Source organism: Silurus meridionalis, chromosome 5 (assembly GCF_014805685.1).
Source record: "Silurus meridionalis isolate SWU-2019-XX chromosome 5, ASM1480568v1, whole genome shotgun sequence".
NCBI lineage: Eukaryota > Metazoa > Chordata > Actinopteri > Siluriformes > Siluridae > Silurus > Silurus meridionalis.
In genome coordinates, this window is record NC_060888.1 from 9,216,459 (window position 1) to 9,242,626 (window position 26,168).

The following is a 26,168-nucleotide window of genomic DNA, read 5'->3' on the forward strand; positions in this document are numbered from 1 at the left end:
AACATCAATCAAAGGTATTCAAGAAGCTAAAGCCCAGAAGTGAGGATATAGTGTTTGGATTCAGTTTGATTTCATATAAATAAATGTAATAATTTAATACACTTGTATAATTATTTTCTTCCAAGAAAGTGAGGTGCGGCTACCTCACAGCTCCAGGGTTAATTCTGAGATTAGGTTACTAACTGTTCGAAGTGTGTTTTAGCCTCATTTTGGGGATAAGCCCTACTGTGCCTCTGATCAGAAGATTTGCAACGATGTGATCATGTTAAAAATTCAACCAAAGGCAAGTGTAACATCCAGTAATATTCACAGCTCTGTAGTTTAATACAGACAATCAATGGATAATTGTTTATTTGAATTTAAATTACCCAACATTGTAATGGACAATAATGACCAAAAGTGTCACACAACAGCCTTTTTTTATTGCAGGAAATATTAAAATATTAACAGATTTTGTTTTATATATACAGTATATATGAAGCATGTATTATTGGTAAAGCTTTAATTAAGTTTAGATTTAAATAATCTCAGTACACTGGAGTAATAAAATCAGAATGAAAAGTGTCAGGTCAACCCTATGCCATTTCCCCTGTACAGATATCAAAGAATGTGTATCTATTAACAGGCTAGAAGACAAAACACACTGCATGCACACATGCACACAATATTAGCAACCTTCAGTAAAAAAACAATCAATATTAATTATGCACATATGGGAAAACTGTACGGTTTCATTTGAATAACATACACTATCTTGAAAAAATATTTGGACCATCATAGCTATATGTGAGCTTTCCTTAGACTATTGCCTCTAAATTTAGAAGCATAGTATTGTCTAGAATGAACAAATATTTTGTGTAATTTACCTTTACTGGAACTAAGCAGTTCAAACCTCTTCCTGAATGGAAAATACCCCTCTGTACATTAAATTCCTTAAATTAAATTGATCTATGGTTCCCCAAGGTTGCATGTTCTTACCCATCATCTCTCCCTGTATCACCATCAGTGTTGCACTTTTATTCAATAAAGAATTCATTTATTAAATGGTGTGATTATCAGATATCCACAACCTTTTGTCATAGTTAATTGCCTGAGATCACAAAATGTAAAGCATACACAAAAAACAACAGAGTTCAGTTACAGATGCCCTTCCCAGAGGTGGATCTCGAACACGAGATGATGAAAGAGAACAGTAGACCTTATGGTGGATGGAGTACAGCATCTGAAGACCAGATTGGGTTCCCCACAGGTGAGCCTAGAAGAAGAATCTGAAGCTTTCGTGGACATTAATCACTATGTCCTGTTCCAGTTTTACACCAGTAGATGCCCATTGTAGCTTCTTGTTTTTGTTTGACAGAAGTGTAATGCATGGTTTTTATTTTTCTTAGTATGCTGCTGTCTCATGATTGGTAGGTTTTAATACCTGCATGAAGTAGGTGCATTAGACATGTTAAATTAGCGTGAATAAGCTTCAAACAGAGATTAATCCAAGCTATAGTCCAAGAATGAACAACTTAAAAAATATATATTTTTCTTGTCTTTTGGCACGTCGGAGACATCCACGCTTTGTCACGCTTTCCTAAATGACGTGACTCCGGGAAACTTTTCGCCGCCGTTAGTGCGCATGCGCAGTGTCCGTCACTCGGCGGAACGGGCGGAATCTACAGTGCGTGTGCGGGGAAACTGCTATTGAGCTGTGAGCACTTTTTTAGGATGTTTTGCTAAGCAGGGTTGTCCTTCTATTTCTTGAAACCAAAACGCAAAAGGAGGAATAGCTACAATGCTGCGTGTCTGCTGGAAAGGTGCAAACACAACGGCCCGGGTAAGCTTTCCACATATCCCCTGGCTTTAGCTAGCGTGCTAGATTTGACGAGAACGGTCATTCAGTGACCCACAGAACCAGGCCTGCGCCTGTGCGCAGAATGTCCTTGAGCGTATTTCAGTTTTGTGCGTTCATTTTTACAGTTATTTTTTTCCGGGTTTAACAGCATACACACGGTACCTCTGAATCACCACAAGGTATTATTTAATTATTAGCCGAATATGTAACTGACAGCCGGTAATAATTTTGCAGTGAAACGCAAGTTTACGTAAAGAGCGTACGCTAAGTTACGGGGCGGTGCTTGTAAAGTTGACTGACAGATCGGCGAGCAAATGAAACGAGAGATCATGAGGCGGGGCCGCATAAACCCAGCTAATTGTAAACTCGTATTGTACATGGCGTAGGTGTGGGCGGGGATTGTGTGATTAATGGTTTCCACCATACATTCATGTGAATCATGTGTTCAAAAAGGCTGCAGAATGTAGAAAGAAAACATAAAGGAAGAGGATTTTTGTTACATGTAGAGGGTTAAGGGCCGTGCTCAAGAGCCCAAAGGGGGCAGCTTGGCAATACTGGGCATGGCCCTTTTCTTCATGCACAAATATAAAGTTTGTTTCAAAGTTTAAAATTTTCTACAAATTTTCAGCAGCAGCTAAAAGAAAGGAAGGGTAGTACTTGAACTTTGGTTCCGAGGTGTTTGTGTTTAAATACCAGCCACACCACACTGCACCACTTGGGAACCTGAGCAAGGCCCTTAACCCCACATCTTTTGTATGAATGGGATTAATTTAAGGTCCTTTTATATGTAAATATTAAAGAGTGTGAATGGACTAGTTAGGTACATACAACAGCTTTTATGTACAAATCATTTCAGTGTTTACTTAAATAATGTGGTTTGTTCACATTTTTTGATACCCGAAAAGTCCAGTCCTCAAATATTATCTAAATCGATAATTAAAAAAATGGAGGAAACCTGGATTAAAAAGGTTTAGTTTGAACGAAATAAGCTGTTCACTCACTCTCCTGTGGATTTCTTTCTTTTTGTCTTCAGAAATGTCTGTGTGAAAACATTGCCGTCCACCCTCGGCAACATTGCCGTCGCTACACCTCAGCTGGAAGCTCTGGGTAAACATTACAATTCATAAAAAACATTTTTAAGACCAAATATCATGTTCAGCAATATGTAAACTGCAATACGTGCGATGAATGCGAATGTTTTACACGCGGTCACGTGTTTTCTGTTACAAAACTGTTTTTGTTTCATATTTGTTTACCGCAGGTCTGCCACAGGTAAGATTGTGGCTGCCAGTCTTCTGACGGTCTCCGGAGGTCTGGGGGGTACAATCCTGTACGCTAAATGGGACCCCAAATTCAGAACAAATATCGAAAAGAGTGTACCCTATTCAGACAAGCTGTTTGAGCTGATAATCGGCCCCTCTCCACCTCCACCTTTGCCAAAGAAATCGGTAAGAACCAAACTTATACTTTCAGTCTTGTCCTGTTTTTATTTTTTACATAAGGTAGTGTTACAGAAGTCAAGGTTACATTTGTATGTTAGGCAAAGATTGAACCACTGCAGATATCGTCTGTGTCTGAAGCTTCAAAAGACTCAAAGCAGCCAAAAGCTAAAGAAAAGCAGCTCGAAACAGCGCCTGCTCCTGCTGTAGAGGAGACTCCGGCGCAGTCATTGCAGACTCTGGGGGGTGAGTGTTTGAGTGTCTATACAGCAGTATTTAAAAGATTCTGCTCGTGTTCTTTTTTTTTTTTGTGTTGAAGTTTATTTAAATGTAGATTTTTTTTTTTTGTTATTTAGTGCAGTTTTTTACAAATCAGTTTAGGTTTCATTTAAATTCTGTAATCCATATATTCTTATGATATTTGGTCTTTTTTTTTTTTGTGTTTATACAACCAAAATAAGATGATTGGAGGCTGAAAATACAACATATAGGAAAGAATATTCGATTATTGAATTTGTTCCACCTAAGAATTATGCAGTCTTGTTTTTGCTCATTTGTTTACTTTGTTTACTGGGCTATCAATGCTCCTTAAAGTAAACACAAAATATTTGGATTTATATGTAATACTCTATCAGTAAAAAAAAAATTACGGTTTAAATCCTGGAGCTTTCGATTCTTTTGTATTGCGAGACTGACTTACTTTCCAGACAAGTTATTATGATGAAGATTTGTTCTGTTATTAGGTTGTTTGGAAAAGAGGCTGTTCATAACCAAATTTCCAAAAAGAAGACAGCTTTTATTTATTTTTATTATAGTACACTTTGACATGCCCAGAGATTACATGCACAGTTAGGAGCTTGTGACTCAGCAGTTTCGGTCATCATTCGCATTATCACTTTTATGGCCATCCTGATGCGAGTTCTGCTGTTGTTGCAGAGGCCTCAGCTGAGGCAGCCCATATCATATCAGCTATCAGTGAGGTGCAGACTGTTCCTGCACCGGCCACCAGCAGTGAGCCAACCACTGTGCCCCAAGCATCAAATCCCTCTCCGACCGAGCCTAGGGCAGGTTAGAATGCGCCACTGATGCCTGCCATTTCCACACTGCTTACATTGCACTTTAACTGTTTATATATTGTTCACTACTAACCCACAGTAGCATTCTTTTTTGCTGTAAAACAATCTTAATCTTGACTCACATTGTTAATTCTAAGACCTGAAATCTTCTCGGGCTGGTTAAGTGCACTTCAGCTTATTGGGTGTCATGTGATTTAGTGAAGAGGTGAATGTACAGAAACGATATAAAATGTGTGTTGATATCCGTGTTTTACGTGTGTTTTAGCTGAAGAATGTCACGAGTGTGCTCACCATGAAGCGACACTGAAAGAGCGGCCTGTGGAGGAAGTGGCTGCACGCTTGGCTCAGCAGGACCAGGCTGAACAGGATACTCTGACTGGTAGGCAGACTTTTCTGACATGCTGGAGAAAGTCTCACTCCTGTTTTACACCTTTTAATTAATTAGTCTGATCATGAATACTATTTTATTCATACCAATATAATATACTTTTTGGTAGGGCTGGGACGATTCACTAATCTCGCGATTCAATACTATCCCGATACTTTTGTGCCGATTCAATACATATTGCGATTCTGTAGCTATTGCGATTCCTTGTTTAAATTGTGATTTTTGTTTGCTTAATAAAGATTAGACAATGACAAATACTTGATCATACCCTTAAAGAGACTGTATATGAGTTATATTAACAAAAACAATGCATCACATTTTTCTGAATTTTTATTTCAGGAGCACACACATACATAGAGCATAAAGAACCTTGAACCATAAAACTTTCAAGTACCAATAACTTGAATATAATATTTAACTGTGCAACAAAATAACTAAAAACAATACTCTCTAAAATAAAATAAAAGTGCTGTTTAAACTGTTCCAATGTCCAACTCAGTCAAGGTGCTAATATCCTTCTCTCTCTTCCTCAACTCAGGTGAGAGCAGTGCAGCTGTTACTGCAGCCTGTTGCTCCAGAAAACATTCAACCATGTCATAGGCACTATTCCATCTCGTTAAAACGTCTGTTATAAGTTTGTGCACAGGGAGCTCCATTAACGTTTGTTGGAAATCCAGTGATGCGTCGTACTCGTCCGAGTAACTTCGCGACAGCGCGCAGCTTCAGTGCACGCTGTGAGGCCAGATTATGAGTGTGCGCGTAGCACTTAATATGGAGAAAGCCAGTTAAATGGGCAGCGATAACTATATTAGACGCATTTTCTGTGACTAAAGCAGGGTCTTTATCCGTTAAACAATTCTCAAAGAGCTTTACTTCCCTGCCTCTGCCATGGTTTTGATTTCTCTCGCCAGCTTAAAACGGATATGACGTCATTTAATACAGACACCAACAAAATACGTTTGGCCCTCTGTTGGAATAAAAGTGGTAACGTTTTCCCACCACCTCTCTGGAAAAGTAAAATAATTAAATATATATCGATTTTGAGGTAAACAAATCGATCTCAAAATCGTTTTAAGAAGAATCACGATAGTTAGGTGAATCGATTTTTTTCTCCCGCCCCTACTTTTTGGGCTAGTGACCCTATTTAAATGACTCGAAAATTTGAATTCATTTAAAAATGCAAATTATTTAAAATATTTGAGTATAAAAAATAGCTGGGACATAACATTTGAAGAGGTGATGATGGCATCTTTAACCAGTGCTTTTCTGAAGCTTATTAAAGCAAATATTTATACAAATATTAATATCAATAATGAAAACTCACATTTATTGCATGTCAAATTATATTTTCATGAGCTATTTTACACCAAAACCACCTTGTATACAAGCATATAACATATAGGAAGGTATTTTTCTGAAAAAGCATCTATTTTTATTTATCTTTTTTGAAATTTCTTTTTTATTTGTGTTCTACTCATGCAACCACACTTTGCTCGGCATTTAAGGAATCACCTCAGGAAAATAGTGGTTAATTATAATGATGTTTTTTTATATATATATATATATATATATATATATATATATATATATATACACACAGCTTTATCACTTGGGCTGGAGGAGGCCCTGGGAGCCTCTGCCAAGCTGACCCTACATGCCATCGGAGCCCAGGAGGCAGCTCTCCTCGCAATCAACGCACACACACAGAAACTCAAAGAAGTCATGGACACAGACGTGAGCCTTCATTCTGTATATTCCACTGTCATGCTTGTATTCTGTATTATTTAGAACATATATTTCCTTTACTGTTAATATCCTAACCTCCAACATTTTTTATTTATATATATATATATATATATATATATATATATATCTCAAACCCTTTTTTTTTCCCCACTTTGTTAAAAACTATAGTGCCTTATTTATACGTGTGTTGCATTTTGTATGCATTTTTATCATGTCACATGCTTGTACATGGTTTCCACAGGGTCTTAAAAAGTCAAAAAAATATAAATTTTAGGCCTTAAAAGGTCTTAAATTCGCTGTTCTAGGTCTTCAAGAATTTTTAACAGGTCTTAGTTTGTCGATGATGTCCATGTAACGCTACCTTTAATGCTCATTGAACTGCTCCAGCAGCACTTTTTTATGTTTCTGTTAGTTTTGTGTGGTGTTGTAGTTCTTTCTTTCGCTAGTTCAAATATAATTCTCTGTACAGATGGTCCCAGAGTAACGATGATTCAACTTACAATTAAATTTTTCGATCTTACGATGACAATAGCGATAGGACAGAATTGTAAAAATATTTAAAATATTGCGCAACAGGCAGCAGCGTACGATGTACGCGGTTTCAAAAAGCAATTTTAGTGATAAAAGCATGTTTTCCAAGCGCCGAAAAATGTCTCCTGCTTGTAGTTAAAAAAGAAGAAGAAAGCCATCAGTTTAAAGCAGAATGAAAAAATTACAATCAGCATGAAGCAGGAAAGGCTGTCAAAGTCATAGTACTATTTTTGACTTACGATTGTCATCGTAACGTATCTCCATAGTAGGTAGAGGACTACCTGTATTAAGACTATAAATAAGACCAATATGCAACAACCAATCAGCTGTCTGTGATTGGTGCGAATCTCTCTTGGATTGTACCACAAACGTAAAAAACATTTTTTATTTTGATCTATGGGGAAGTGTTTAGAGTACTTGGCTTGAAGAAAAAAAAAAAATTTTGGCACCACTTATTTGTGTGTGTTTTTTGATGTTGTGATAAGTCTTACATTTCATCCTTAATGGTCTTAAAAAGACCCCCAAAACCCTGTTGCATGATTTAAGTGCAGATTCAAACGTAAGAAAAATGCAATCAAGTTGTGTACATGGACTGCACAAGTGTTTTAAACTCTCCTGTATTGACATTTACCGTGTAACTGTATTTGATTGTCAGGATTCTCCCGATAAAAAGTCGGCTCAGTGGAAAGATTTGGAGGATGCACTCAGTCAGCGCACACACGCTGTGGACCAGGCCGAAGAGGCCCTTCTCGGAGCCAAGTAAGGCCAACTACTAGATGGCTGACCTAAAGGAATACTTTATTTAATGATTTAATTTAGCAACAAATATGTTTGGTATAAAATGCATTAATAAATATATAGTGAAGCCATCATCTCTGTCATAATTACTGTAGATTTATGCCCATTTTGTGTGTTTGTAATTAGAGAACAGCTTGAGAAGCTCCGAGCCGTAATCAACAGCACTAAGGAAACAAAGATTGATGCTGCCAGACCCCAAATTCTGGCTGCAGAGCAAAATCTGCACAGTATGATTGTGGATCTGGACAAAGTTGTAACCAAAGTATGTATTGTCATCTAATTGACTAATGTACTTAAAGTGGGAGAAATTATTTTACCAGTTCACATAGAAATAAATTCAGTAATATATCAAGTTCATCTAAGAGTCGCACACATTTTCTTTGTGTTCTGCTATGTATTGTTTGGAATATTTGCTTAAATTGAAGATAGACAAGTTTATTATAATCTCCATGTCCAACTTTGTCCAGGTGCAGTCAGCTCAGTCTGAGGCAAAGATTGTGTCTCAGTACAGTGAGCTGGTGAAGGAGGCCAAGGCTCAATTCCAGAAAGAGCTCGGCAACATCACGCCCGAAGTCCAGTCGAACTGGAAAGGACTCAGTAAGCAACGATACTTGAAATTCTATACAGCTCACAAGTTTTAAATCCAGTTTACGATCCTGATCTTAACCCTAATCCTCAAATGTTCTTATTCAGAAATCCGTAAAGTGTAATAGCTGCAAAAAAAAGATCCTTGCTTTTATGTTTTATTCTTTTAATTATCAGAAATAAAAAATCTTTTTTTGTTCTTCGCACCCAAAGCAGGGAAGCTGAGTGCTGATGATCTGAACGCGTTGATTGCCCACGCTCACCGGCGCATCGACCAGCTAAACCGCGAACTGGCTGAGCAGCGGGTGCGTGAGCAGATCCGCATTGAAACGGCTCTGGAGCAGCAGAAGCAGGAGCACCAGAAATCTGTGTCGCAGGCTGTGGCCACTGCACTGGAACACCACAATGAGGAGATAAGACTCGAGCAGGAGAAGAAAGTAAGTGGTTAAGGGCAGTGGAAGCTATAAAAATATTTTTTTTGTATATATAAATAAATGTTAGAAAACTCTTGCAGCTGCTATTGCAGTAATTATGTAGCTTATAAATGAGCAGATTTCACTTTGTACATGTAGACTTTATTGTAGCTGAAGACTTATTTAGGCTTGATTGTAATGTAACAGTGTCTTTGTGTCTTTGTGTGTGTGTGTGTGTGTGTGTGTGTGTGTGTGTGTGTGTGTGTGTGTGTGTGTGTGTGTGTGTGTGTGTGTGTTCATTCATGCAGGTGCATGAAGTCCGGGAGGTGATGGAGGCAGAAATGAGAACTCAGCTGCGCAGACAGGCAGCTGCACACACGGACCACCTACGCGATGTACTGAAAGTACAAGAACATGAGCTGCGGGAGGAGGCCCAGGAGGTGAGACAGACACACACACACACATTCACATTCTAGGTTAAGAACAACATCTCTGCTAACTGTCAAAACATGAATATTTCTTGAGCTTTGGTGTAATTGAGATTTCAGTGTCATGAATATTGTATTTGAATTGTGACTACAAAATGTTTTTTAATGAATAAATAATTAATCCAAATAAGGCTGATATTCGGTTATATTAACTTGGGTGCACCGAGTCCTTAAATTTCATTAGGCCAAACAAACTATTGATCACTAGATAAACTGGGCTATAGTCAGTGTGATTACACATTGGGGTGGCATATTTATTTCATATGAATTCAATTCTTTACATTTTTTACATTTCAAACATATGCCTGGTTCACATGACAATCATTAATAGAAATAGTATTACACTAATGTTGTGCAGAAATATTTTTTTTACATATTTAGCAGATTATCATGCAGCCTTTCACTCTTGATCTGGAGCTTTCATATTTAAAGATCTACTGTTAAACAACAATATTAACAATTACAAATTAATGATAGTTACTAGAAGATGCAAAGCTGTGTTTCACTGCCTTCTATTAATTTCCCAGGCTGAAAAAAAGTATTATATACATAATTTTTGGGAGATTAGAAATATAATGCAAATAGTCTGTACTTGGATGGAAAAAAAAAAATTCATAAAAGTATTTAGACAGTGCATCAAGCTACTGTTGTTGGTCTAAAACTGCTTTCTTGTGTAGACTCTGAGCAGTAAGCTGATGGAGCAGGAGATGAGCTACCGCCGTTTGACCCAGGAGCAGCTGGACTCCTTCACTTTGGACATGAACTCTGCCTATGCCAGGCTCAAGGGCATAGAGGAAGCCATTGACAGTGAGTCCTGCTTTGCACTTCTTGTTCATGCTGGTTTTTAAATTAAGCCTTTTGTTGCAGCTATTGTGAGCTTGTTATTATTTGCCTTCCAGAATGGCTCATTTTAAATCGGGTTCATTCTAACTACAATCCCAATTTTTAAAAAAAGTTGGGAAACATATTAACTGTAAACAAAAACAGAATGATTTGAAAATCTTCCATATTTCAGATCTATATTATAAACAAAAATGTAATTTTAAAGAACAGCTGCTGGTGTTTTGGGAGAGAAATGTTGTCCATTTGTGTCTGAGAGAGGATTGTAGCCAGGGTCATCTTATTTATCATATTATTATTATTATTATTATTATTATTATTATTATAATTTTTTTTGTTTTGAAATAGATGCAGTATGTGGTTTAGCATTGTCGTAACATGTAAGGCATTTTCATGTGTTAAAGCTTTCCAAATGTGAAAAAATAGGCACTAATGTACCCCCATACCATCAAAGATGCAGACATTTTAAAAGGAGCCCTAATGATAAGTCGGATGGTCTCCCTCCTCTTTAGTACAAAGGTGTATATTTAGAAGAAGGAGGATCATAGGGTGACATATAAGAGTGGAGGAACATGCACACAGGTGGACAATGTTTTATGTAGGAGATGCAACCTGAAGCAGATTGGAGACTGTAAGGTGTTGGCAGGGGACAGCTTCGGATGGTGGTCTGTAGGATGGCTTTGGAGGTGAAAAAGAAGAAGAGGAGGAGAGTGAGGATTGAAAGAAAAATTAGATGGTGAAAACTGAAGGAGGAAGACTGTTGGTAAGGTTCAGGGAAGAGGTCAGACAGGGGAGTTGTGGTGTTGTATGAGGAAGTCAGGTGTGTCAGAGAAGTATGTGAGGGTGGTGCAGGACATGTATGAGGACAGTGTGACAGCAGTGAAGTGTGCAGTAGGAATGACAGACAGGTTCAAGGTTTAAACGGCATCAAGGGTCAGCAAAGAGATCTTTCCTGTTTGCAGTGGTGATGGACAAGTTGATGGACGAGGTCAGACAGGAGTCTCCCTGGACTATGATATTTGTGGATGATATTGTGATTTGTGGTGAAAGTAGGGAGCACTTTGAGAAGAGCCTGGAGGGTTGGAGGTACACGCTGGAGAGAAAGGGAATGAAAGTCAGTAGGAGTAAGAAAGAGTACGTGTGTGTGAATGAGATGAAGGGCAGTGGAGTGGTGTGGTTGCAGGGAGAAGAGGTGGAGAAGGTGGAGGAGTTCAGGTACCTGGGGTCAACAGTGCAAAGTAATGAAGAGTGTGTTAGAGAAGTGAAGAAGAGTGCAGGCAGGGTGGAGTGGGTGGAGAAGAGTGACAGGAGTGATTTGTGATAGTAGGGTATCTGCAAGAGTGAAAGTGAAAGTTTATAGGACTGTGGCGAGACCTGCAATGTTGTATGGTTTAGAGACAGTGGTATTGAGTAAAAGACAGGAGGTGGAGCTGGAGGTAGCAGAGCTGAAGATTTTCAGTGTGAGTGACGAGGATGAACAGGATTAGAAATGAGTTTATTAGAGGGACAGCGCATGTAGGACGTTTTGAAGACAAGGTGAGAGAGGCGAGATTGAGATGGTTTGGACATGTGGAGGGACATGGGGTATATCATAGGAGAATGCTAAGTATGGAGCCACCAGGAAGGAGGTAATGTGGAATGCCAAGGAGGAGGTTTAAGGATGTGGTGTGGGAAGACATGCAGGTAGTTTGTTTGAAAGCGGCAGATGTAGAGGACAGGGGGGGTATGGAAACGGATGATCCACTGTGGCGACCCCTAATGGGAGAAGCCGAAAGAAGAAGAAGAAAAAATAGTGTATATTATTTCCACTTCGTCTTAGTGCATTTTAAATGAGCTTTGGCCCAGAGAAGATATTAAATGAGCTTTAGCCGAGAACAGTTACTTTCGGAACATTGTCACATGTGTCGTCTTCTTTTCACGATGGAGCTTTAACCTACATTTGTAGATGGCACAGTGAACTTTGTACACAGACAGTGATTTCTGGACATGTCTTTAAGACCATGCAATGATTTCCATTACAGAATCATGCCTTTCTTCATGCAGTGCACCCTTGCACAGTCCCTGTAGACGAGGAGATCTTCAAAGTCTTCACAATTTTATGTTGAGGAACTTTAGTCTGAAATCATTCTACAACTTGTAGACAGTTTTTCACAGATTGGTGAACCCCTGCTCATTTTTGCTTCTGAGAGACTCTAACTGTCTAAGATACTCGTTTTTATACGCAATCTTGTAACTAGCCTGTTAACAAATTAATTATTTGCAAATTGTTCTTTTAAAAGTTTTTCAGTAACAGTTGATATTCAAGCCTTTTGTTGCCCCCATGCTAATTTATTGAAAATTGCTTTATTGTCTTATAAAAAATGGTTTTTATTAAGCAATGTGTTGCATTCTTTTTTTTTTATTTGCATTGGACATTTTTCACCAACTTTATTTAGAATTTGGGTTGTATTATATTTTATTACATTATAAGTACATATTGTACATAGTTATTTTTCTTTATACACATTCAAAGTGGCATTAAATGTACAGACTTCAGGGCCAATATGCAATGGCAAAAAGACAATAACTTCATTTTTCTACATAAATGACCATCTGTCCTTCTCCTGCAGGTCATGTAGTTGCTGAGGAGGAAGCTCGTAAGGCTCACCAGCTGTGGTTATCTGTAGAGGCTCTAAATTACGCATTGCAGCCTGCAGTGGTGGATGCACCCTCTGAGCCTTTAGAGGGCGCTGTGCTCACCATTAAAGAAAGTTGCGCACAGGACGAGTTCGCCCAGGCGTTGACATCAGCCCTGCCCGAGGAGTCCATAAAGCGTGGAGTCTACAGTGAGGCCTCACTGCGTGCTCGCTTCTATGAAGTCCGTCGGCTAGTTCGTCGCGTGGCACTTATTGACGAGACGCACAACAGTCTGTACCAGTACTTCCTGTCCTACTTGCAATCCATCCTGCTTTTTGAGAAGGAACAAGAGGTGCCTCCAAGCAAGCTGGCTCCAGAAAATCTCGACCCTTTCAAGCTGCTCGCTTATGCCACCTACAGCATGGAACGTGGTGACCTTGAGCTGGCCGCTAAGTTTGTCAACCAGCTGCGCGGGGAGGCACGACGTGTGGCTCAGGACTGGCTCACAGAAGCCCGGCTCACTCTGGAGACCAAACAGGTGGTCAGTTTGCTGTCAGCTTATGCCAATGCAGTAGGGTTAGGTACCACACAGGCTCCTTAAATCACACATTGGGGGGAAAAGTTGAATTAACTAATGAGGACTGGTGCCCATCTGCTGCTAACAGCAACCCATCCTCCTCAGATTAATTTATACACCAGGGTTTTTTTGTTTGTTTTTTGTTTTTTTTTAATTAAGCACTTTTGCAAGAAGGCTTTGTCCAGAAATAATGGCCTGTCACTCAACATCTGTAATCATAATCTCTCTAGGTAAAGATCTCTTGAGGATGCTGTCTTTCACTGTTTAAATTTTGAGTGTGTATAGCAGACAGATGGGCCTTCGGGTCAGTACCACAGTCAGAACCTTGTTTGTTCACCAGTTGGCGATTTGAAGCTTCAGGTTCAGTATCCTTATTGGTTATTATTCAGGCTTTTAAAAATGGTCAAATCCATTTTTGTCATGCTATGGCTATGATTCTGTCCAACAGTACTGACAGTTAATAAATCAAGGATGTTGATGTTCGTTTCATTTGCTCCTTCTTTCGTATTATGTTTGCTTAGGAGTGCGGCTGGTTGGACATTTAGTAATTTCAACATAGTAACCAAAAAAAAAAAAAAAGTGCACACACATTTTAGATAGATGGATGGATGGATGGATAGATAATTATTTTCTTGATTATGCCTTAATGGTTCAAATCATGTGTAATAAAGCACATCTATTTGAGCTGGATTACTTCTAACTGTAGAAACTGATGCATTTGATCTGTGATTTCAATTCGGTATAAACCCGTACTATGAAGTCCACAAGGTAGTAGAGGTATTCCTTTCCATGGGTAAAAAAAAAATATATATATTTGTTTAGAATGTCCTGAAGCAGTTTTACAAAAAAAAAAAATTTGAACATATACAATTCGGCATCAGAAATGAGCCCCTTTCATTTATTTAATGAGCAGAGGCAGATGTAGAGGACGTGAGTATGGAGACGGATGATCCTCTGTGGCGACCCCTAATGGGAGAAGCCGATGGACTCTAGAGGGCGCTGTGCTCACCATTACAGAAAGTTGTGCACAGGATGAGTTTGCCCAGACATTGACATCAGCCCTGCCTGAGGAGTCAATAAAGCGTTGTGTCTACAGTGAGGCCTCACTGCGTGCCCACTTTTATGAAGTCCGTCAGCTAGTTCGCCGTGTGGCGCTAATTGACGAGACGCACAACAGTCTATACCAGTACTTCCTGTCCTACTTGCAATCCATCCTACTTTTTTAAGAAGGAACAAGAGATGCCTCCAAGCAAGCTGGCTCCGGAAAACCTCGACCCTTTCAAGCTGCTCGCTTATGCCACCTACAGCGTGGAAAGTGGTGACCTTGAGCTGGCCGCTAAGTTTGTCAACCAGCTGCGGCGAAAGAAAAAGTTGTATTTTAATGAGCAAGCCAGTGCTGATAGTGGCAAGGAAAAATTCCAAGAGATGAACCATTGAGAGGAACTAGACTCCAAAAAGAACCCATCCTCAAATGTCCATTCATTATAGTCCCATTATTATTGACATACCCAATGTTCATTGATAGGCAAATGAATACAAAACTTTTGATGGCGATTGGCGCCACCAGTCATTGTAACAGTTTATTAGTTTATACTAGAGGTCGACCGATAGTGGATTTTACTGATACCGATAGCTAAGTTGGATCGTACTTGCCGATTAACCAATTTAATGTTTATTTAAAAATAAACATAACACTGATATAGTACTAAACTTTATAAAAATAAAGTACAGAATCATAAATGTTCTAAATTAAATATGAATATTAAATAAATATAATAAATCATAAATATAACGCTCTCTCCGTGTAGCACGTAGTCTCACGTGTAAAAACAAACAGCATGTGGTGTCAGTAATTCGCCTCTAGAGGCCACTCTTGTAATGACAGAGGACCTTCTCAGACACTCCAGTAAGAACAAAAACTGTATGGATTTTTGCTAATAGTTCCAGCAATCAACCCTCGACCTCTAGTTTATACTATTTATAATAATTATAGTCCACATTGACATTTATGGTTCTTGAGTTTAAGAATAAAAATATCTTGTAGTTTCTCACTTGGCTGAAGACCCGACCCCTAGCTATTGATTATGCCGTTTACTTACTGTACATTGCTAAGGTACATAAGTTCCATGATGTGTCAATCTGGACGTCTGGGGGAATTTGGGAAACTTACACATGTAGTTTAATTTTCAGAATTACATCATCCAACCCAGTCACCTTAGAATCTAAGGCTTAGATAAAGAGTGCTTGACTTTGGAAGTCCCTAATTAGAAGTCACTCATATTTAACTATGAATCTACAAACTACTAAAACTATTGTATAAACAATTCAATAGATGCTTTCATAGTTTTAATGATGCAGATCACAATCACCAAATTAAAGGCAAACTTTGCTTACATTTGCAGTTTTATTATTGTAAAGACACATTTGATAAATTACATCCATTATAATCACTCGTGTGTGGAAGACTCCAGATCTGATAACAGCATCCTGCAAGTGAAAAGACAAAGTAATGGAAACAGATTTCAATCATTTCATTTTATGCATTTAAATTGTATTCATATTAAAATAATTAAGACTCACCTTTGCTCATCGGTTAGCTCAAACTCCTGCTGCGCTCTCTCAATGAGATGTGGGGTGACGGGCAGGCAGAAACTAGCAGAGATTTGGACCAGCTCGACAGCCTGCTGACCGTCGTTGTGTGCCTTTATACAGGCAAAAAACTCATTCATCAGGTCATCGCTGTGAAGACAGACAAGGAAAAATAGGTGCAAGGTTTGGCCGACGGATAACAAAAAAATGAAAACAATCTAGGAACAGGAGACAAACTTACGATGGAATTCTGTTTGTGGTTTTGAAGACGTTCAGCATTTCTCTGGGGAGAAAAAAAAACAGGTGCATTTTTTCATCCTGTATCATCATTCGTATTTGAAGCTTTGACAAAAAGAGGAGGCGGAGCTGGACGTGGCAGAGTTTAAAATGCTGGACAGGAAATTAGCTTATTTAGAGGGACCGTGCAGGTAAGACAAGATGTGAGAGGCTAGATTGAGATGATTTGGTCATGTGCGTAGGAGGGGTATATCGCTAGAAGAATGCTGAGGGTGGAGCTGCAGGGCAGGAGGAAAAGAGGAAGGCCAAGGAGGAGGTTTATGGATGTGGTGAGTGAAGACATGCAGGTGGTTGGTTTAAAAGACGCAGATGTAGAGGACAGGTTGTTATGGAGACTAATGATCTACTGTGGTGACAGACAAATCCGAAAAAAGATGATCTTTCTATATCGGAGCACACACAACCTCGTTTAAATATTTAGCATTTACCAGGGCTTGCATAAGTATATGTCTTGAATTGCTTTTATTTGGGATTAAATATTAAAATCTACACCATTCTGTAATACACAACCATTAATACTGAAATAGGGAGAAAAATATACATTTGGAAAATTATTTACAGATGCACAAGGAGCATGTCCTTCCTCACTGCACCCATCATACCCATATACGTCCCTACATACCCAATCTCTTAAAAGACGTAATCCACATCATTGTACCCAACTAATCAATAAAGCTGTGTGGGTATGATCAGCTCGTCTTTCTGCGTCTTGGCACTCAACAGAGGACCAGGAAATGTACCGCATGAATGAAAATCACATGCTTCGGCACCGTAGTTTTTCAGAATGAGGAATAAAAACCTCAACTTGGGTTTTCAGTTTATGCACCACCGCTGTCTTCGAGTTTGCAGAGCTGAGTCTGAAAGTGTACACTGTCCGGTTACCAAAGATGTACAAAGACAAGCTGATGAGATTAATTATTCGTTAACGAATCAGTGGTAGCTTAATAGTCAAGATTCTGGAATTCTGATGGGAAGCTCGTGAGCACAAATCCCAACACTACCAAGCCGCCACTGCTGCAGTAATATAGATTCAACTGATCTGTGGTATAAATGAGATCGTTTCAATTAACTCTGGATAAGGGCATCTGTCAAATGCCATAAAGGTAATTGATAATAAATGTTTCATAATAATCACATTTTTAAATACATAATTATTCTATATTCTTTGAATACATGAAACACAAATTCAACAAATACACCGGTTTCTGTTCAGGCTTATTTGAGTAGTCATTATTTTCAAGTGTCGAATCTTGGATTATATAAACATCTCAAAGTTTAAAGCATCCCACAGAGGATCCTTAAATCTATTACGTCACGGTATATGAAGCATTATTACCCAAGCCACTGTGTAGAGGTTTTTTCGCAGTGCAGTTCTTACCCAGCCTCCTGTATCCTTTCAGCTGCCAGCAGAATGGAGGTGATGCTGCTAATGGAATTTGCTGACCAGCTGAGTGGCACTCTGCCACGGTCAGTCTGCATGTACAGTCTCTTTACATCCAGAGCACACTCTGCAAATGATTGTTGAATCTGCAAAATATGTATATTATATATATATATATATATATATATATATATATATATATATATATATATATATATATATATATATATATATATAGGATTATTTGAAGGTTATTTGAATTCTAGACCACAGTGCTGTTTGTACAGTTATTATTCCTAATTCACTTATTGAATGGAGAGCATCATCTTTCTAGTAAAGACTGAACTGCTCCTACAGTGCAATTTAAGCTAAAAAAAAAAACACAACAACAATCAGGGTTGTAAAACTGGATCCAAACCTAATCTGTTCAATCTGGAAAAATACTGATCAACAAAACTGTTTTGTGCAAGCAAAAGTTAACATTGCTGCCATGTAAACACTTCACGTTCATAACATACACTCCGGTTTGAACATTTTCATATCCAGCTAGAGCAAACCTGCCCATTGCTCTGTGGGTGGGAAAGACCACACTCTCGCTCCCCTGCACTTATAGTGATCCTAGCCAATACTTAACCTATAGCAGTAGCTGTAATTGTTAAAAGACGTGTTTTCATCGAGGTGTGTATTTAGGTATCTGTTATAAACGTATGCAATATAATTTTACAGACAAATGTGATTAAATGTATGAATGTGATGTTAGTAACCAATATCTATAATGTACCCTTTATTACATGTTTAAAGTTAAGGGTTCTTTAAGCGAAATTTGTAACATGTCACATGTTCAGTTAGAGTTGCCAATGGGACTATGGCATTGTGGGTAAACTAACATGGATGCAAATAAACCACATAACAGCCTGGAAAATAATTCCTTTATCTGCATAGTCTAGGAGGCACACATGGTAATTTACCATAATGTGTTTAATAATGTGTATAATGAATTTCTAGAGCACTTTACATAAACAATGTGATGTATCAATAGCGATGTCGAGATATTTGCAGCATACTATATCAGCACACATACTATTTCAGATCTTTAGAAATAGTCCAGGACAGGGATGACTGGATGACTCCCACCAGTTACTTACTGTATGTCCCAGGAAAGGTCATAGAAAATTATATAAATATAAAAAAAAGTTATCTTTTCCTCTTCCTGTCTTACCTCAGCACTTTGTTTCTCCCGGGCCATAAGAGAAAGGATCTGCTCCAACAGGTCAGTCTTATTGTCATGTCCCAGCTGTTTCATATCTTGCGAACAACAATACACAAAATGATTGGAAAGAAAAATGTCCTTTACTTATATACTCATCAACATATATGACACATCAGCTGTATATAAGCCTATTGAAAATATTTCAGTAGTATACACACCTTTCCATATTTGAGGAATCAGGTCTAATCTGTTGTCTGTGTCTAATGCCTGGAGCAAATCTTTTATTGCTTGAGCATTGGGGTAATAAAGCTGCATACAAGAGCATTGACAAAATCAGGACTGGTGAAAGATTAGCATTTTATTTGCCTTTGTGTGTCGTTACTCACAGAGGGAACGAACTCTCGGTACCACTTCAGCACCACGTCGATGTGCTCCATCATACACAGCAGGTTAAAGAAGCGTCCACTGGAAGAACGAGATTAAAGGATTGAAGGGACAAAATAAATTAATTACAAAACCTAATATACTGAGTCACTTCTGTGTAGTCAGACTCACTAGTAGATACTCTGCTGATAGGAATCCCCCAAAAGTTGCCAGTTGTCCCCCACTCCTAGCAAGTGGTGCACTCTGTAAGCTTGTTCAATATCCTTATTGTCCAGGCACTGCAGAGTGAGAGGAGACGGACTTCAGATCATTCGATTTTAGCCAAGTAACAATGTCAGGATGTAAGAAATAGGAAACAATTAAAAGTGCACTTACAACTCTCATCGCATTCAGGAAGAATTGCACTGCAAAAGAATAGTTGTTACATTTTACCCATTTCTTCACCTCAACGTTGCAGAGAAAAAAACAATATCGTATTGTCTGGTAAATTATTGAAGCAGGGAAAAAAAATAAAAAAATCACTAGCTTTGTTTATACCATCATCTGGGTCCTGGGGTGTAAAGCTCTTTCCTGACATCTCATTTAACACTTCCTGTAGGATCTCAGTGTGTCCTTGGGCTGATCTGGCTGCATGGCAGGAAAATAATCATTTCAGACATATAGTTCATGTGTATGTCAATGTATCAGTGACATACAGACATACAAATGACAAAATTCTAATAATACTAGTAATCGGAACAAAAATAATCTACTTACCCGATTTATAAAAGATCCCAAGGATATGGTCATAGGTGGCCAAACTGGGCCCTAATTGGAAGAGAGTAAAACACATTCTCTATGTGTAAGAGCAACACAATGAAACATTAATTACAAATAGCTCATGTATTATAAATAGGGACAGGTTAAATGCGAGCTGAATTAACACTATTTACGTCAATGGTAATCATAAAAGCATTCGATGAAGAACAGGACTCTGAATGTTGTGCATTCTGAGATGTTTTTCTACTCAGCACAAGTGTAAAGAATGGTCATTCCACCTACAGAACCACTGCTCAGGGAATCTTCTGCTCCAATCCGTGTTCCTCTAAACCATGTGACCCATAAATTGGGAAAGGAATGGTTCTCATCACATGGTTCTTATCTTTATAATGTCATTGCTTTGTACACTGAGGTGAATATGTGACTACTAATTTAGTGAGCATATCCATTCCCCTCTAAAAGGTACTAGAACACCCAATCCTTTTGTATTTGGCATACATAAAAATATTCTATATGAGAATTTGTAGTATTGTAGTATTTTTTGGCAGGATTTAACAGAACACAAATATACATTTGAACAGACAGGCACCGATAGTTGTTTGCAGGAATTATTAAAACAAATCCATATCGATAGTTTTTCCAGGTTGTGTTATATACGGTATGAGCACGGCCTCTAGAGATGAATCACTGACAACACGTGCTGTTTATTTGTAGTGTCTTTTTCTTGAAATTGTTTTTATTTATTTAGAGTGTTACTTTTGTTTCAGTATTTTATTTTTACTTCTTATATTCCTATTAATTTTATTTAGCACATTTTAATGATTCAGTACTGCCTTTTTTATTTAAATAAATTTCAGTACTTTTTTTTACATGGAGTGTTATTTATTAATTTTTTATCCAGTATCTATTTTTAAAAACTATCTGTAGATGAATAGGTTCTCGGTACGATCCAGCCTATCTATCTGTAAAATTAATCGTCCGACATCAAAATTTCAGCATAGACAGGCTGAAGGTTCACACTAAGTATGAAGTGTAAAAGAAGATTGGAGCTAAATAAATAAAAAAAATAAAACAAAGCATTTGTCTCTACTTAATAAAAATGTCCTGTTCCCAAGTTTAGGTGATATGACAGTGTAGAACTTTCCTGATGTTCATTTTATATTTGGCAAAATAAAATGAGTGTAATTCAGATTCAAATGCATACATTTTGTTTGAATGAAATAAATTTTAAATTCAATCCAAATTGTCAAACAAATCTTTGAAATGCTCTGTGTAGTCAAACTTCCTGACCAAATAAATCCCTTCGATTTCCTGTGTGGGTGTGAGAATACAAACCGATGCCGAGGGCCTTCATTTCATTGAGGACGGGGAAGGCCTGTGTTCTGGCCAATGAGCCGCACCGACGCAGTGCCTTCAGCACGGAGTTAAATGTCAGCAGGTTGGGCTTAACCTTCTGTTGAGCCATCTGCTTCAGAAGGTCCTACACACACACACACACACACACACACACACACACACACACACACACACACACACACACACACACACACACACACACACAGTAAACCACTGCACTTATGCAAGCTGCATTTCAAGAAATGAAACAAGCCTATTTAACTTACAACAATCATGTCCCATTTATCTGTGTATTTGTCCTTTACTTCAGCAGCAGCGATGATAAGCGCATTGAAGGTGTGCACCTCAGCTACAAGGAAAAAGGATAATTTGTTTACATTAAATAACTTGGTATAAATAATTATTTGACTATTTTATTTTTAAAAGCCAACGCTTTTTACTTGTAACGTCCTTCTATACATTTGCTTTTACACGGACATTGTTTTTAACTTGCGTTTGATTTGAAGAGGAAAAGCATTATTTTTACTTAGTAGTCTTTAATTCAGCATAACAGGATATAAACAATTTTTTATCTGAAATGCTATGGCTAAATAATAGAAACACCTCCGAGAGGAACTAAACACTAGTTCATAAACAAAAAAAAGCCAAAAATAAATAAAAAAAGATTCCTACCAGTCAGTCGGTTGTTCAGCAAGTCCGTGTACATGTCAAAAGCCTTGGAGTAAGCTCCATACTGTGAATGCATTACTAAATATGTATTTATACAGTATTTTATTGTAAAAATATTAAATGTAAAAAAACTAAAAGACTGTAACCCACACCTTCACCATGCCCCTAATAAGCGCGCTGTACGACTGACTGTTCCGTTCTGCCATTGTGTTAAAGATCCTCTGCGCGTTATTGTTCTCCCTGTTGGTGAAAAAAAGGATGAGCTCTATTGTGGACTTCTGCTCAATTATTTTGCAAGAGAAAACCTGCTAATGCACTTCTGAATATCAGTTTACCCACTGGTGTGAAGTCCAGGATGTCTAGTAACTCACCTCCATACAATGGTCAGTAGCTCAGAAGCCCTTCGTGGTCTTCCCTTTCTCCTCTTTGAATCATCTTGCTCCTCTCCCTATTACGAATCAGAAGACAAACTCTTACTAAACCTACATGTAATTTAATTGACCCTTCTACTACCAATCCTCAATTTCATGATAGGTAATTGATTGTTCATTACAATTTCGTCAGTTGTCTGTTCTGGGGAATCTTCTTGTGCTGGATCCCGATCTCCGTACAAACAAATCAGGTCCAGCAGGTCATTGGTCAGATCCAGTGATATGGGAGTGCCTGTGAAAAATTCATCAGATAAGTACAGGATGGTTGTTCAGGCAAATAATTGAGCTCAGACACTGAAGTGATGTATAAACTAAGGGCTCATACAACGCTTGACACATATCTTGAAACTATAAGAAAATTAACTGATGCTGTGGGAGATCCTGTTTTTGAGAGATCCTCCTACCTGCCTGTAGCAGTTGATCATACATGTCCACAGCAGCCTTGACTTTTCTCAGCCTAATGCGCTCCACAAGAGCATCCTCGCACAACTCTTCTATTTGTAGCTCCACCGTGTCTGGCATTAAACACTGTCAAAGATTAAATAAATAAATAAACAAACAAACAAACAAACAAATAAATAAATAAATAAATAAATAAATAAATAAATAAATACTTTTATGGTTTTTTTTTTTTTTTAGAAACACATGCTTGCACCATTTGTTTATATGCAACAAACTGGATAATTTAACAGTATTACTTTTCATTATATTGAATTACCGGTCACCTTAGGCAGTAACAGTAAGTTTTTGGATGAAGGGTTTGAAATTATTTTTTTTTTTAAGAAATTTACAGAAATTTCTAGAATTCTGTTTTCATTTTGTCATTATGGGTTACTGAGTGAAGATACAGTGCATCCAGAAAGTATTCAGGCCCTTCACTTTTTCCACATTTTGCTATGATACAGTTTTTTTCCAAAATGAATTTAAATGAATTATTTTCTTCAACAATGTGGAAAAAGTAAAGCACTATGAATACTTTCCTGATGCACTGTAAATAAGAAAAAAAAATCTGAATTGTAGCATCAGGCTGCTACAAAAGCACTAGAATTTCCCAAGCACTTTAGTGTAACCTGCATACCAAGCAAAAGCATTACTCAACTGAGGATTACAATTAGCATAAGATCTTCAAAAATAGCTTTGAAGAGCTACTAAAATTAATGAAATTCAATGCTGAACACTGTTTTAAGCTTATTTCAAGTGATCCGTGAGGTACACAGTACTCACTGGAATATGGGGTTCTGCGAAGTCCTTCTGGAAGTACTTGGGGTATGTGTTGATGAAATACTTAGCTGCATTTCGGCCGGATTCCTGAGACAAAGAATACAGTCTCTGTGGAAGAAACAAAAGAAACAGAAATTGGTGTTTACCTGTAAAATGGTAAAACATTTCTTGTACACAGTCAAGCTTTTTGTTGAATACAACTTAATGTGTTTCTTCAAAAGCACAAGTAAAAATGCAATATTATTCCTTACCCACTGATATCTGTATTTACTAGAATGCTGACGGAACACTTACAAACTCTCCAGATGTTCTTGGGGCGAGATAGGAATCATCCTGAAACATGTAATGAGAGGCAGTGGGGTCCTGCAAAACAAACATGCAGTTATTTATAGCATTCATTAAAAGTTGAGGTTTGCTATTTATACATTTTTAGCACAGGTAAAAGGAGAAACGCTTTGACATACCCTGTTCACAGTGGATGCTAGAGCCTGCAATACAGCTTCTTTACTCCTTTTGGGAAAAAGAAAAATATGCATGTAAAACACGACATGAGCAATGAATAAGTATTATATAAATGTGAAAGGATGTGAAGATTGTAGAAAAATAATCATGTCATGCAGTGATGCAGCCCCCTGTAAACTGGAGATTTGAACCCCAAGGTATAATAAATGCATGTCCAGAGTGGAAATATTATTCCTTTTTTATTCATTGTTGCGAGACAATTCCTGCTATTAATGATGTTAAAGCAGCTATAAAGCATTTACAAACAAGAACACTTAAAGACTTTCCGAAGGTAGAAATCTTACTGATCATATAGAAAATACCCACACTGGAGACCATAATGTTTCATAAATGTTAAATACAATAAATACAAAAGTTCTTCACAGTTTCGACATTTCTGTTTAATTAAATCTATTTGTTTATTAATAACTTTATATTGTGTAGCGCATCTACCGATAATTCCCCACATTTTAACTGTTATGAGAGAAAATATACTGTATACTTTTTATACTGATCATTCAACAGTGCTGACATATGATATTTATGTCAGTGTCCGAATTCAGTCGCCCAGTTTCTTTTCCTTCGTCCTTCAGTCTAATAATGAACTCAACCGCCATATACTATATGGTGATTAGTGAAAGAGCGAACGAGTGAGAACTGAAAACTGAGACATGCAACAATCCAGTCATATGGTTGAAGGTTAATGACCAGTTGCCTTACCATGTTTTCTTCCTTGGAATCACAATTTCCTCTTGCGAGCCTGAAAAATGGCAAAAACGAGGAGACACAAACACTTTTGAACGTTTTGTGCAAAAGAACCTCATTTAAAGATTTAAAAAACTAGTCCACATGTCTAAAAGTACCATACAAAGCAAAAGCATCACTCAACTGAGGATTACAATTAGCATAACATCTTAAAAAATGGCTTCAAAGAGCTACTAAAATTCATGAAATTAATGATTCATTTGAGTTTAAGGTTTCTGTTTAAACTACATTATCAACATGTTAGGCAATTTTCACTTCGATCAACTGTTTTCTACATCACCCCTAATGCTATTTGATAACTTGTTCATAATGCTTCCAGTTCTGAATCCAGTTTAAGTAATACTGCTGCCCTAAATTATATCATGCCTGTAATAAGTGTTGCAATCTAAGAATCTCAAGAAGCTGTTGCAATCTTATTTTTGTGAGCAAACAAAACATCAATTATGTTGATTTTAGAGATGTTAGAACAGCACACACACTGCTGCACATACTCATAAAACTAAAATGTAAAAAATTGCACAGATCAACAATTGATCAAGAGAACTATTATGTACATCACAAATATTTCAATACAAAACACTTCAGGGTGGACTTTGGGTTTCTTTAAATAGATTATGCTTTTTTTTTTTTTTTTTTTTTTAATATAAACTAATCCCACTTTATTATGAAAAGATTTTAATCTCTCAGACTAACCTGACAATGCAGCTCCAGGTTCCTGGCAAAAAGCAGAGCTGAGTCCAAAATATCTATTGCATTTAACAAATCAAAAACAAAACAAACCAGAATTAGTCACATAAGAAAGTATTGTGAACTTGGTAATTATCTATAGCAAATATTCGATACTATAGAGCTAAATTAAATAGCTGTAAGGATTCATTTTGCAAATATATTGCACTATATAAGGTTAAAACGCAACAATTGTATACACTTAATTGGAACGAGTTTGAGATTAGGTTTAAGACATGACCTCCATCCTTCCAATGAGCATCAGTGCACACATCGCAGCCATGACATGGAGCTTCAGCAGAAAACACGATTTGATAAGAGAATAAAAGAAACGCTACTGCCATGCCTTCAATTTACCTCCCATGCCACGGTTCCTTTAAGCTTTTATTAAACAGACGTCCAGTCTTGGAGATTTGACGCCCTAGGTGCGAACAGGAGGCCGCCATTTTTGCCAAAATCGAAGTGCATTCTGGACAGGAATATACCACTTTCACTTTAACGGTCGTCCAGTGGAAGACTTTTTTTCTCGTTCTGCATTTATT

The 26,168-nt window shown here is 37.7% G+C and overlaps 2 protein-coding genes across 3 annotated transcripts; one reads left to right on the plus strand and one right to left on the minus strand.

The window, feature by feature from the left end:
• Positions 1-1,613: 1,613 nt before the first annotated feature.
• Positions 1,614-13,815, plus strand: immt (inner membrane protein, mitochondrial (mitofilin)). Of its 2 annotated transcripts, XM_046849479.1 has the most exons (14): positions 1,615-1,822; positions 2,874-2,947; positions 3,102-3,288; positions 3,381-3,525; positions 4,216-4,347; positions 4,621-4,734; positions 6,344-6,477; positions 7,676-7,779; positions 7,945-8,080; positions 8,286-8,415; positions 8,617-8,840; positions 9,125-9,256; positions 9,982-10,111; positions 12,754-13,815. In XM_046849479.1, the coding sequence occupies exons 1-14, from the start codon at positions 1,781-1,783 to the stop codon at positions 13,359-13,361; spliced, it is 2,292 nt and encodes a 763-aa protein (XP_046705435.1). In that variant the 5' UTR covers positions 1,615-1,780; the 3' UTR covers positions 13,362-13,815. The 2 variants fall into 2 exon arrangements, with proteins under 2 accessions (XP_046705437.1, XP_046705435.1); XM_046849481.1 differs by lacking the exon at positions 4,216-4,347 and having other exon boundaries at positions 1,614-1,822.
• A 1,907-nt stretch (positions 13,816-15,722) lies between these two features.
• Positions 15,723-26,135, minus strand: ptcd3 (pentatricopeptide repeat domain 3). The gene is made up of 24 exons (XM_046849482.1): positions 25,984-26,135; positions 25,594-25,646; positions 24,856-24,895; positions 24,099-24,144; positions 23,929-23,997; positions 23,638-23,742; positions 22,818-22,941; positions 22,536-22,645; positions 22,354-22,430; positions 22,135-22,222; positions 21,986-22,046; positions 21,580-21,662; positions 21,293-21,437; positions 19,955-20,005; positions 19,736-19,825; positions 19,574-19,602; positions 19,370-19,476; positions 19,201-19,279; positions 19,033-19,123; positions 18,824-18,909; positions 17,602-17,750; positions 16,168-16,209; positions 15,918-16,076; positions 15,723-15,824 (listed from the first exon to the last, which is right to left on the minus strand). Exons 1-24 carry the CDS (start codon positions 26,070-26,072, stop codon positions 15,785-15,787), a joined length of 2,013 nt encoding a protein of 670 aa, XP_046705438.1. The 5' UTR covers positions 26,073-26,135; the 3' UTR covers positions 15,723-15,784.
• Between the last annotated feature and the right edge of the window lie 33 nt (positions 26,136-26,168).